The sequence below is a fragment of the Leiobunum rupestre genome, chromosome 6 (assembly GCF_980474605.1).
Source record: "Leiobunum rupestre chromosome 6, qqLeiRupe1.1.hap1, whole genome shotgun sequence".
Taxonomy (NCBI): domain Eukaryota; kingdom Metazoa; phylum Arthropoda; class Arachnida; order Opiliones; family Sclerosomatidae; genus Leiobunum; species Leiobunum rupestre.
Window position 1 is genome coordinate 33,796,291 of NC_143389.1, and position 12,448 is coordinate 33,808,738.

At 31.6% G+C, this 12,448-nt stretch overlaps 2 protein-coding genes and 1 long non-coding RNA gene across 6 annotated transcripts; 2 read left to right on the forward strand and 1 right to left on the reverse strand.

Moving 5' to 3' along the window:
- Positions 1 to 3,404: 3,404 nt before the first annotated feature.
- Hmgcl (hydroxymethylglutaryl-CoA lyase) lies at positions 3,405 to 7,959 on the reverse strand. Of its 4 annotated transcripts, XM_090178023.1 has the most exons (10): positions 7,826 to 7,878; positions 6,700 to 6,812; positions 6,443 to 6,549; positions 6,209 to 6,280; positions 6,033 to 6,140; positions 5,924 to 5,969; positions 5,597 to 5,859; positions 5,343 to 5,531; positions 5,012 to 5,137; positions 3,405 to 3,906 (listed from the first exon to the last, which is right to left on the reverse strand). In XM_090178023.1, the coding sequence occupies exons 3-10, from the start codon at positions 6,455 to 6,457 to the stop codon at positions 3,805 to 3,807; spliced, it is 921 nt and encodes a 306-aa protein (XP_090034149.1). In that variant the 5' UTR covers positions 6,458 to 6,549; positions 6,700 to 6,812; positions 7,826 to 7,878; the 3' UTR covers positions 3,405 to 3,804. The 4 variants fall into 4 exon arrangements, with proteins under 4 accessions (XP_090034149.1, XP_090034150.1, XP_090034151.1 ...); XM_090178024.1 differs by lacking the exon at positions 6,700 to 6,812 and having other exon boundaries at positions 7,826 to 7,946; XM_090178025.1 differs by lacking the exon at positions 6,443 to 6,549.
- Positions 7,960 to 8,620: 661 nt separating this feature from the next.
- On the forward strand, positions 8,621 to 9,468 carry LOC149940650 (uncharacterized). The gene is made up of 3 exons (XR_016481407.1): positions 8,621 to 8,699; positions 9,004 to 9,109; positions 9,219 to 9,468. It is a non-coding gene; the product is annotated as an uncharacterized LOC149940650 (long non-coding RNA).
- A 1,684-nt stretch (positions 9,469 to 11,152) lies between these two features.
- Positions 11,153 to 12,358, forward strand: RpS11 (ribosomal protein S11). Its single transcript, XM_090177178.1, has 4 exons — positions 11,153 to 11,265; positions 11,622 to 11,747; positions 11,815 to 12,020; positions 12,208 to 12,358. The coding sequence occupies exons 1-4, from the start codon at positions 11,254 to 11,256 to the stop codon at positions 12,329 to 12,331; spliced, it is 468 nt and encodes a 155-aa protein (XP_090033304.1). The 5' UTR covers positions 11,153 to 11,253; the 3' UTR covers positions 12,332 to 12,358.
- Positions 12,359 to 12,448: the final 90 nt, after the last annotated feature.

Here is a 12,448-nt window from a genome sequence, read left to right on the forward strand (position 1 = left end):
ATAATATTAATATAATTTATAAATATAATATTAATATAATTTATAAATATAATATTAATATAATTTATAAATATAATATTAATATAATTTATAAATATAATATTAATATAATTTATAAATATAATATTAATATAATTTATAAATATAATATTAATATAATTTATAAATATAATATTAATATAATTTATAAATATAATATTAATATAATTTATAAATATAATATTAATATAATTTATAAATATAATATTAATATAATTTATAAATATAATATTAATATAATTTATAAATATAATATTAATATAATTTATAAATATAATATTAATATAATTTATAAATATAATATTAATATAATTTATAAATATAACATTAATATAATTTATAAATATAATAGTAATATAATTTATAAATATAATATTAATATAATTTATAAATATAATATTAATATAATTTATAAATATAATATTAATATAATTTATAAATATAATATTAATATAATTTATAAATATAATAGTAATATAATTTATAAATATAATATTAATATAATTTATAAATATAATAGTAATATAATTTATAAATATAATATTAATATAATTTATAAATATAATAGTAATATAATTTATAAATATAATATTAATATAATTTATAAATATAATATTAATATAATTTATAAATATAATATTAATATAATTTATAAATATAATATTAATATAATTTATAAATATAATATTAATATAATTTATAAATATAATATTAATATAATTTATAAATATAATATTAATATAATTTATAAATATAATATTAATATAATTTATAAATATAATATTAATATAATTTATAAATATAATATTAATATAATTTATAAATATAATATTAATATAATTTATAAATATAATATTAATATAATTTATAAATATAATATTAATATAATTTATAAATATAATATTAATATAATTTATAAATATTTAATTAAATATAAGATTAATATAATTTATTAATATTTAATTAAATATAAGATTAATATAATTTATAAATATTTAAAATGAAGTAGAATAAATTTAGGGATGCACCGATATATCGGCTAATTTTTCAAATATCGGTATCGGCCAATATCGGCTTAAGCGAGGCCGATATTAGCCGATACTTCTGGTATTAGAAAAATATTTTCAGGAAAAACTTTAAAAAAAGGCGATACTCAACTAACTAATTAATGGAAAACATTTATTGCTACAACCTTACATTTCCTTTTAAAAATGCCAGTTGATCGCTGTTGTAGGAAATAATTATTCGCGTCCAAAACGGTCAGGAATCATAAGTGGTTTTTAGACTCCAAAAGATCATATCATTTTTTAACAGGTGGTTACGAGAGTAAACAAAAAAGCATAATATTGTGATAGGTTAATTTGTTAATATCGGCCGATATATCGGCTATTCTAGGCCGATATATCGGCTGTACCTATATCGGTGCATCCCTAAATAAATTATAGTACCTAACGTTATAACTTTGTAAATGACATTCGCCAAAGCTGTTTTTTAGAAAAACACCGCAATTTAACAAGCGTTGGTGGCTGAGTGGTTAGAGTAAATCTCTTGCATAAGGTCCATCCCAAAGTCATTAAGAAGAAGTTGAAGAAGAAGTTGGAGATAAAACGCCCGTACAAACGCAACAGACTCAACATCCACAACCATCATAAAACAGACACACCACAACCGACATAACACGAACTCAACATGCACAACCATCAAAACACAAACACAACAAACTCAACACTCACAACTGTCATAACACGAACTCAACATTCACAACCTACGCATAAACATTACAAAAACGTAATACACCAAACCGTCACGACGGTGAGCGAAAAAACACCAACCAAACCGCAAAATAATCCGTTAACGCTCACCGTCACACTGTGGTTTTGCCAACACTACGAAAAACTGCGAACGCAGAAATTTCGAGACATTGCGTACATTGATTAACCTTTGCACGGAAAATGCGAACGCGTTCGCAGACAGACAGACACGGTGATTGTATAACCCCTCCTAGAGGACTTTGTCCCCTCGGAGAGGTAATGATTGTATAACCCCTCCTAGGTGAGGTGAAAACAGAATAGTTATGAAGTCCGAACAGCGTTGCGAAGTATGACTCAAGTGGATGTGATCACTTCGGAAAATCCAGCGTGAATCGCTCTCAAAGTACTAAGAAGACCTCGCCGTGCTGCAACTTGGGATGGACAGTCGAGGAGGATGTGCTCCGCGGTATCTGAGTTACACCAATTAAAGCGGAAGAGTGTCTTCCCGCCTGGGGAGCTGAAGCCGCATAATCTCGCGAGAGCCCGGATTAGGTTTCGCCTCCCTGAGCGCGTAGGACGAGACGCGCGCCTGCCAGGAATCCCACCCAGTAGTGGTAACCAATTTACTGCACAGTGCACGCAGATTTCAGTTCTGAGCGTAGCCGGGAGTGAAAAGTACACCTTGGAGGGGCGCGGAAGACTGGTGTCGTCCGCTGTTTCATTGCCTACCATAAGCCGGACACCACAAAAGAGTCACCGAGTAGGAGTACCTGTCACACAAGTCATGAATAGCGGTGAGTACCGGATCATTAGAACGCGTATGTTTATGTAATATCGCAAGGGCGCTTTTGGAGTCGGAGCAGAGGACTACATAACAGAAGCATATGAAAGTGCCAGTTGAATGGCCAACAGCTCTATCCTGTTGATGGGATGGCTGTGAGCCACAAAAGACCGAGCACCGACAACGATAGAAGGAATGGCGAAGGCGACACATCCGACTCCGGGCAAGGAACAATTGTCTCAGCGCGTCCGAGCAGAGGTCATCTTTTCGAGTAGTTAGCCAACGGGAGATGACCATCACCGTGTTGGGTTTCCAAAGAGGGGTTGACGTGGGAAAGAGCCAGGATAAATTGTGTTCCCTAACCAAGTTCCACGCTCAGAGCAGAAAAGGAAGCCGATCCGGAGCGAAGCGATGTTCCATAACCTCCAGTTTAGCCAGGTTGTTTCGCAGAAGAGAGGGATAAAAAACCGGGGTATGCACTGCTCCGCATGGAACTAAGGGATCGAGGTCCAAAAGAGATCGACAAAAGCTCAGTTTGAATTTTTTCAGATGGAGCTACTAACAGATTTTTACAGCATTTCCATTCTGAGAAGTATAAGATCAAAGGATAATGTTCTTCAATACTTCTATGCGTTCTTGATATTAGACAGGCTAAAACCAGTGAGGTGCCTCCGTAGTTCTTCCACATAAGGGAATTTCTCCTATCAAATTAGAAATCTAAGCGATTGTAACAAATAACATTAATAGGCTAGAAAGAGGGATACTTATATCATACGATATATATCAAATACTTATCTTGTTTCATAAAAAACAAAATAAAGACATAATTCCAACTTCCAAACTTTTTATTATAACAGAAACATTGATACCATAGTTTTTTCGTTCAGATATCACACTTAGCTTGTTTAACAATCCATTTCCTAACAGAAATGAATCTAGCAGGCAATCGTCGTGAAAACGTTTCTATATATTACAACCGAATTTTAAAAAATAAAAGATTTTTTTCTTCTAACATTGTTTAAAAAAAAGTAAAAATCATCTTATTAATTCTCATTCAGATCCCTTTTGAAAAATACTTTCAATACAGAGTAAGAATCACTCTCCATTTGTCATAAAAAAATATACCTTTCCTTAAACAACAGTTCAAAACTTAAAAAATAGATATTAAAATAAAATGTGAATAATAAGAGAATGTAATGAATTTTAAGTAGCCTAAATTGATATGGTCTAACGTCACAACCTGGATAAAGCTTTGGCTACTTTTGAGCCCGTTTGTCGGTTTAAAACGTTATTGATGTATTCTCCAGCCACAATTAATTCTTGGAGATCAACACCCTGAAAGAAAAAGCATAAACTAATCAAACAAAGAAGGGTTGTCTGCTTCAAATCAGCTATTAAATAGGGATGCACCGATATGGGTACATGCGATATATCGGCCCATATTAAATAGTAAAATCATTGTAAAAGACTGTTCAGTACACTGTCATACCATTTTATTTTATTTTTCCTTTAAAAATTTTGCAAGATCATATCCGAATATGTTTATTTTTATTTTACGTAACCCCGTCTAAAAAAAGGCATGATCTAGCTTCTGAAGTCTGGCGTACGTGGCGCGGCCAATCAAATAAAAGATTATCAGTTGTATTTCTGAAAATATTTTCTAAAATCGGTATTGAAAAATATCGGCTTCGCTTAAGCCGATATGGGCCGATACTGATATTAGAAAAATAGCCTGATATATCGGTGCATCCCCACTATTAAACTTCAATGTAGGTAAGAACAAAAGTAGTATTTTTAGCGATTCAATTTCAGAGAAAACTAAATTATAAACACTAAACAAAGATCTGTTAAATTATTTCTTATCACGCTAAAAATATGGTAAAATATCCATGAATTTTTTGAAAACTGAGTCCAATGCTACACAAAATGAAACCATTATTTAAATTGTATTAATTAATATTGATTATATTAATTAAATACTATATATAATATATTATCTCATGATTTGCTTACTGAGTAATAACTATAATGTATTGATAGGCCTCCCCTTTCACCATTTTGTAAAGTTCCCTTCAAGCAACAGCTCCCTACCCTTACTATTACTGTTAACCTAAAAAGGTTTTATCCACCTTAACTGAAAATATGGTACTTTTGGGAACATATCACAATTGTACGGAACTGGCACTCAAATTATTATCAATTGGCCGGGAAAGAAAAGATAAAAAACTATTAAAAACAAATGAAAAAACCAATAACCCTGAAGCAAAAGGTATTGGCGATAAGAAGTGGCGAAATTGTACAACTTTTGAATTTTTAAAGTTAAATTGGCATTAAATATCGTTCAATTCTGATTAAAACTCTATAAAATGCAATCAATTGAAATTAAAAGATGTAAATTATCTAACAATGTAGAGGCCAATAAGTCAAAAGCTTTAATTACCGTTTTTATTCCCATTCCATTCAACATGTACACTACGTCTTCCGTTGCTACATTACCAGAAGCACCTCTGGCATAGGGACAACCTCCAAGTCCAGAAACTGAGGAATCAACAGTTGTTATACCCATCTGTTAAGAAACAAAGATGAGAAACCAATGAAATATTACATAAAACTTTTTGTCCGCACTTGAACGTAAACTAATTGGTTGAACTTGAATTATGAGACAGGGAAATAATATAATTACTCCATTAAAAGGGGTAATCAAATGTAACTTAAACAATATTACCAGGAAACAAAATAAAAATGTTTATCCTCAAATGAAGTGCAATTACCTCTATGGCTGTCAAAATATTGGCGAGGGCTTGTCCATATGTGTCGTGACAATGAATGGCTAAAGCTTTTGCTGGGAGTTTTCTCATAACTTCTTCAAGCATGGTTCTGATTGTCCCAGGTGTTCCAACGCCTAAAGTGTCTCCTAAAGAAATCTCGTAACAGCCCATTTTGTACAGTTCACTAGCTACCTTTAAAAATTTAAAAAAAAATTTATTATAGTTACAGATATGTTATATATAGTTATGTGAAATACCTGACTAACGGCAGTAGGCTGTATATTTCCCTCATAGGGACAACCAGCGACGCAAGAAACATAGCCTCTAACTTTAATTCCAACCGCTTTCGCTTCCTTCACCACAGCCTCAAACCTTTTGAAGCTTTCAGCGATTGAGCAGTTGATATTTTTCCGACTAAAAGTTTCTGAAGCTGCAGCAAAAACTGCTATTTCTTTTACACCTACAGCTATAGCAGTTTCTAAACCCTTTAAGTTAGGAACCAACGCTTGGTAATGTAAACCTAAAAAAAGCAAAATGTCACAATTTTTGTTTGGAAATTGGGTTTTGGAAAATATTGCCATTACCAGGATATTTTTCAATTGCTGAAAAAACTTGAACATTGTCGCCCATCTAATAATTAAATTAAATAGGATATTTTCACAACTATAAAGTGGGATAACAAGGGAAACTAACCTGGGGTATCCATTTTGGTGATACAAAGCTTGTTACTTCAATCGTCTTTAAGCCAGTTTGCGAAAGTTTATTTATAAACTCAACCTTAGCCTCAGTCGGTACAATATTCTAAAAAAAAATCACTGTCGTTATCATGACAAAACCAGGGTGTCACATTAAATCAGTTCTGAACTTACTTTCTCATTTTGAAGGCCATCTCTAGGTCCTACCTCTACTATTGTCACTGATTCTGGATAGTTATGTACAGCCTAAAATTGTAAAACAAACCTTTTATTTACAATTTAACGTGTCTATTAATTTAATAAAATAAGGTGTGCACATTTATGTTTACATTATACAGGTACATTTAATAAAAACCAAATTAACTATAATAATCAAATTCATGCATAATTATATAAATTACTACTCACAGTTATTATAGTCATTCTCGTAATAAACTTGAAAATATTTGAGCAAAACCTTTATCCGATGGCTATTATATTAGCATAAGCGGTTTAAAACAGCAATCAAAAGCATGCTAGTGTACAAACAAGATAAGTTTGACATTCAGGCATTTGTGTGGAAAACCATACAGCAATATATTTACGTCAAAAATTAAAAAAGCGAAACATAACTCAGGTAGTTTCTTGAGGAAAAATGTTACATGAAAACACACCAAAACACCTACCCAGCTCATCAGAGACCCCTACAAAGAGTGGTTGTTTTATAGGTTTTTCCTGCTGTATTTAAGCACATGTAGGAAAGCAAGTATTTCCATGGCAAAAGCTATATGGAGAGTGACTAAGGAAAAGGAAGGCAGTCAAATAGAAAGGGAAAGTTGGTGGAAGATAAAAACAGAGATTGAGAGAGAAATGCCACTGGCTAATTTCTAGCCAATGTTCTACAGCCACTTATGAATACTAAGCCAAAATAAATGACCCCAAACATTTCAGTCTTGTGGAAAATGTGGCGCATGGTTAACTTTCTTACAGCAATAAAGGTCTGCCTCTACATTGATTTTTTAATAAATAAATATTAAATTATAAATTTAGGTCAAAGCAATATTGTTTTAAAGCGGAAATATGTCAGAGAAACCATTTATAATTATTCTCCAATTTTGTAATTGGCAAATTTTATCAGTAGTATTTAATAAATCCGAAGATATTTAAACTCATTTTAGCAATGAAAAACAAGAGTAAGAATATAACGTTAGGAGCTACAGCAATTTAGATATACTTTTCTATCTATCGACACAGGAAGAAAATTATTACCTGCAGGCAAGCATAATAATAAAAGGAATTCAGAAGGACCTTCTGCTTTTTTAAGAAAACCAGTTTCTAATACACACGTCCGGTAAAGGTAAAAGTAGCTTCACTCTTTATAAATATGTATGGTAAAAGAAAAGGAAGTAAAAGTTGTAAATAATAAAAAACTTATCAGACATGCTATGTCATTATCAATTATAAAAAGTATTTACCGGAATTGCTATGTAACTAACACAAAAACCTAGCAAGTTGGCTATTTAGTGTATAGATTTTATATTTTGGCATTTATTTTGGAAATGATATTGTTTTTGGGGAAAGGGGTGAAAGTCGCTCCTAGGCCATGATTATCAATTAGTTCTACCCATGATTGAGGTACCCTTCGAAAAAGTGGGCAAGCCCCTTTCCCAGAAATCCCTCTGGAAAAGGGGGGTTTAGAAAATTTTGCACTTTCATCACAATTTTTCTTATTACCACAGGTCTGCGACTTTTCACCTTTCCCCAAGTCTCCCATTCATAAAATGGTTTTCACACTAAAATCAAACGATTTACTTTCAAATAACGTTGATGTTGAATTAATCTTCCTAATCCTAATATCTGAGCTTGAGAAGTTCGAAGAAATATATGTTTCATTATAAAAAAAAATAAATAAATTTTGGTTACGTTTGTTTACTCCGCTGTGACCATAGAGATTCTCTATGCTACGACCAAAGACTATATAAATATATATAGCTTACCTAGTCTTTGGCTACGACGCTGTCCCGTGAAAACTACCTCTAAATTTGAGAGCAGGGCTTCCACATTTGATATCTAAAATTTTCCTCTTGCGATAATTTCATCAAACGAAAAATCCCTTTTTTCCCGTTTTTGACTTGGAAATTCCCATTTTTTATCCATCGCTATATTTTGGAGCTTTTAATACTAATTTATATAGATATTCCGTTTAGTTTTGAAAATAATTCCAAATATAATGTTTTATTTAATACAAAATTACTTACATTCGAATAATTTTGTAAAAATATATTATCAAAAGTCGCAAATGGATATTAAATCGTGACTTTCATTACTAGGAACGTATTAAAAATATTTCTTACATCTATGACTCATAACATATCCATGGACAAAATATACAATTAGAGTAGACTAGAACCAGAGAGGGTAAAGTCGCTTCGCTACTGAGAGGCGTCTCTTCCTATTCCCGCAATGTTAAAATTTCGTTACCAGTTTTTGACGCACGCGCGAATAGAAGAAATTACAAATGAAGTTCAGGATCCCACTACCAGGGTGCTACAGGGTGTCGTTAGTTAAAAATTTTTAGAAGATTTTTGTTACATCCGCAATGTGGCACCGATTATTTTCCGAATTCTGATACTAAAAAATTTAAATAAAATGTGAAATGGTTGTTTCATGTGAATTTATGACGCAAGTAAGTACAACTAATTATTTTTAAATATTATATTTGAATATTGAAGTGTCAATTCTTTTAACCAGCCTAAAATAATGGGACACATAAATAGCCAAGGCCTAACAACAATAACAATAGAAATTGATATATTGGAAATGAAATAAGATCAAATAACTTAATGAAAATAAATAAGAAATAAATATATAAGATAAAGCTTCGAAGTAGTTAAAAAAAGACGAATATGAGGTATCTTCATCAATTTCCTGTCCAGTCTTTTTCTTTTCTGTGTTTTTTTGTAATCATGATCGAGATCTTGTTTTTTCAGGGCACTGTGTATGTAAAACTCAACGAAGAAACTTATCATGTTTTGAAATACAGTCGGACATGTTGAATCTATTGAAGCTTGAAACCAAGTCTTGTCAATTCGACGTGTAATAAATTTTTCCATACGCTCTTTGACATTTGTCATGTGAGATAGTAGTTTAAAGCTAGTATCAAATACCTCATTTGTTTCTGTAATAATCTTTAAAAAATTGTCAGTAGGTACTATAAGGCTACCAAAAGAAGAGTTCTTTGTTGTTTTGAAAAACTTGAAGAAGAAGAGCACATTTAAAGGATTAATAATTGGATCGCTCTTTTTGAGTTGGCTGAGGCAAGAGGAGCATTGGTGGTTTGAAAAACCGATGGATTAAATATCCTGATATATAGCTAAGGACATTTTGTTTAAGTAGATTTGGACTCTCAATTTAATTGCATATGCTCTGTTCGAATGTGTTTAGAAGATGATGACAATTGCATGTTTAAATTTAAAGTTCTTTTACCATTGCGATTAACAACTAAAGTAATGTAATTTATTAAAATTATTTATTATTGAGATAGACAGTTTCAAATTTCAATTACCATTTTCTGAATTTTCGCATGAAATACTGTTGGACAAAGTGTAATTATGTTCATCTAGAACATTCAGTGTGTTTTCCTCTGAAATTGGTTGTGATGCGTTTGTGACCAACGCGCTTTCTTCCAACCCATGTTCATATGTGGCGTATGGATATGCTATACATTTTAGTATATTAATTGTCAGTAAATTTTTTAAACGACATTAAGAGCCCTTAGATGTTTTTCTTTACCTTCACTAACTGTACTGGAAAATGAGTAGTGTTCATAAAATATTGTTGGCACAGCTGATGGTATTAGACTATTTTTAATTTTAATATTCATAAAACTATCGTCAGTGAAATGATTAGAGCAAAACCTATGGTTAAAGTGTAGGTATTCCGTTGTTTTATTTGTCAGTTTCTCGTTTTTTACATTATTCAACTATGATAGGGAACTGAAATTTCAATAAGAAAGTTAAAGTAAAAATAAACCTATGTAAAAAACACGTATTCACCGTTCTTTTTCCCTTGGAAACTTGAAAAATGATAATCGAGAATTCTTATTTTTCGTATTAGAACAATTTACGGCGGAACACGATGGTCCGGGCATATTTAAAACATTTAAAAACTACTTAAAATGTAAATTAAAAACTAATCAATTTTTGCGTCGTCCTAAACTGAATATTGAATCGCGCGCTAGGACTTCCGGATACTCTTGCAGCGCCATCAAACGTTCGGATCCTATGGGCATTTTCGCGGCAAAAAATAAATACGGATTTTTGAACGAGAGACGCCTCTCAGTAGCGAAGCGACTTTACCCTCTCTGCTAGAACATTCAAAATTACCCAAAAAACTAAAATTCCCTTTTTTCCCATGCAAAGAACACTTTTCCCTCATTTTTCCCCGCGAAAGCTATATTCCCTCACTTTTCCCCTTTTCCCTCTTAAATTACATTCATCCCTTTTATAGTGCCGCTTGTAAGAACCTTGCCTTTTAGCGTTTAGGAAGGTTTAAAAATCCCGGAAAAGGGAAAAACTCCCCGCATGTGGAAGCATTGTTTGCGGGGAACAAGCAGTACTTTCACGCTTAATATTTAAAATATCCACATCCTCGTAACACCAGTGTCATATTTCCGGATATTGTTAAATATTAAAGAATTAATATATTAAATTTGATATTTATCCATTTTATTTAAGCCGCCTCTACTACTCGACTAAATTCGTTTTCCCATAGTGTCATTACCGATTGGAATACTTTGCCATCAAATATCTCAATCTAACTATCACAAATTCCGCTATTTATTATCTGAACATTTATCTGCCTGGTCATGATCTCATATTTTTTTTTCTCGTTTGTTCATTGTTTTCTTAATGTTGGCTTTGATTTTTTTTTAATTATTTGTATATATTTCATTATTATTACAATTTTTTTTTAATACTTACTTTTATGTAATTTTTTTATATTTTTATATTCTGTTCATTTTTAATCCTGCGATTCTGTAAGTCTACGCATAAGTCGGCCTATGCGGCTTTGTAGATAACCTCTCTACATAAAACAAATAAATAAGTATATCAATCTTTCAATTATTTTATTTATTAAATTAAATTGTGGCAGCACTGGTTCTCTAAATTCCCCATTCTGTTTTTACATTTTTGGCGCCCTTAAAAGTTCTCTAGTTTTGAAGGAGAGGTGTCTGCAACATGGCGGATCAGGTGAGACTCATTTTCATTTAAGAATTTATTCAAAAATCTTCAACTTAAACTATTTATTATGCCTTTTATTATTTATTTAACTTTATTTATGTAATCTATACATAATTGTTAGAAATATGGTGAGAGTTAAGGGTATTAAGTGGAAAAATCCGTTAAGCCTAGGTAAGTTTTTTTAGACAATGTGGAGTGCCACATGTTTGATTTTTTAAGATATAATGATGAAATTTTACACGACGGTCTACTGAATGTCCCGTGTAGATAACGCTTTTTAAGCTTATTCTGAAAATTATCTTTGAATCTAATTAAAATGCGCTTAAGGTGAACTGCATGCCTAATCTAAATTATGCCTGTTTTAGAGTGAAAAATCGTTTCAAAAGCAACCCACTGTATTCCTGAACAGGAAAGTTGCCTTAGGAAAAAAAGGAAAGAAGCCTCTACGACACTTCAAGAGTGTTGGTTTGGGGTTCAAAACTCCTAGAGAAGTTAATATTCTTTACATTTATCATCTGAGCTTAGAACCAATTTTAATTATTTATGCTCCCTTCATAGGCTAAGGTTGGTACCTACATTGACAAGAAATGCCCATTCACTGGAGATGTCAGCATCAGAGGTCGCATTCTCCGAGGTGTAGTGATTAAAATGAAGATGCAAAGGACAATAGTTATTCGAAGGGATTATCTTCACTACATAAGAAAGTATAATCGTTTCGAAAAGAGGCACAAGAATATGTCTGTCCATTTATCACCATGTTTTAGGTAATTTTCATTTGGCGTAGTTTGTTTCCCAATTTCTTTTTACATTAACAGTGATGAGACATTCACGACGGTCTTCATAATTAATTTTGGTGAAACTGCTATATAGCATATTCTGATTCAACCTGATATTGTAAAACTGCTTGTCTGTATTTATAATTGGCTTTAAATAGTTAATTTTCTAATTTAGGGATGTGGCATTAAACGACGTAGTGACCGTTGGAGAGTGTAGGCCACTCAGCAAAACTGTGAGGTTTAATGTCCTTAAAGTCACGAAAGCTGCTGGAGCAAAAAAACAATTCCAAAAGTTTTGAATATTTAATAAAGTTTGATGATTCTGATTTTTTTTGTGAATATTTATTTAGATAAACAAGCTAGGCTTAACCTCAAAACGTGTATTGGGAACTTGTTTTAGTATAGATTGTACAGAT

Bases quoted from the DNA above. Each gene is read 5' to 3' on its own strand.
- Hmgcl (XM_090178022.1), bottom strand. From the start codon at position 7,906: ATGAAACATATATTTCTTCGAACTTCTCAAGCTCAGATATTAGGATTA. The intron at 6,281-7,825 runs GTAAATCGTTTG...TTACAATTTTAG, and splicing joins AACATCAACGTTATTTGAAA to GCTGTACATAACTATCCAGA. The intron at 5,138-5,342 runs GTAATTGCACTT...GTTTCTTAACAG, and splicing joins ATATTTTGACAGCCATAGAG to ATGGGTATAACAACTGTTGA.
- RpS11 (XM_090177178.1), top strand. The intron at 11,748-11,814 runs GTTAATATTCTT...CTCCCTTCATAG, and splicing joins GGTTCAAAACTCCTAGAGAA to GCTAAGGTTGGTACCTACAT. The intron at 12,021-12,207 runs GTAATTTTCATT...TTTCTAATTTAG, and splicing joins CATTTATCACCATGTTTTAG to GGATGTGGCATTAAACGACG.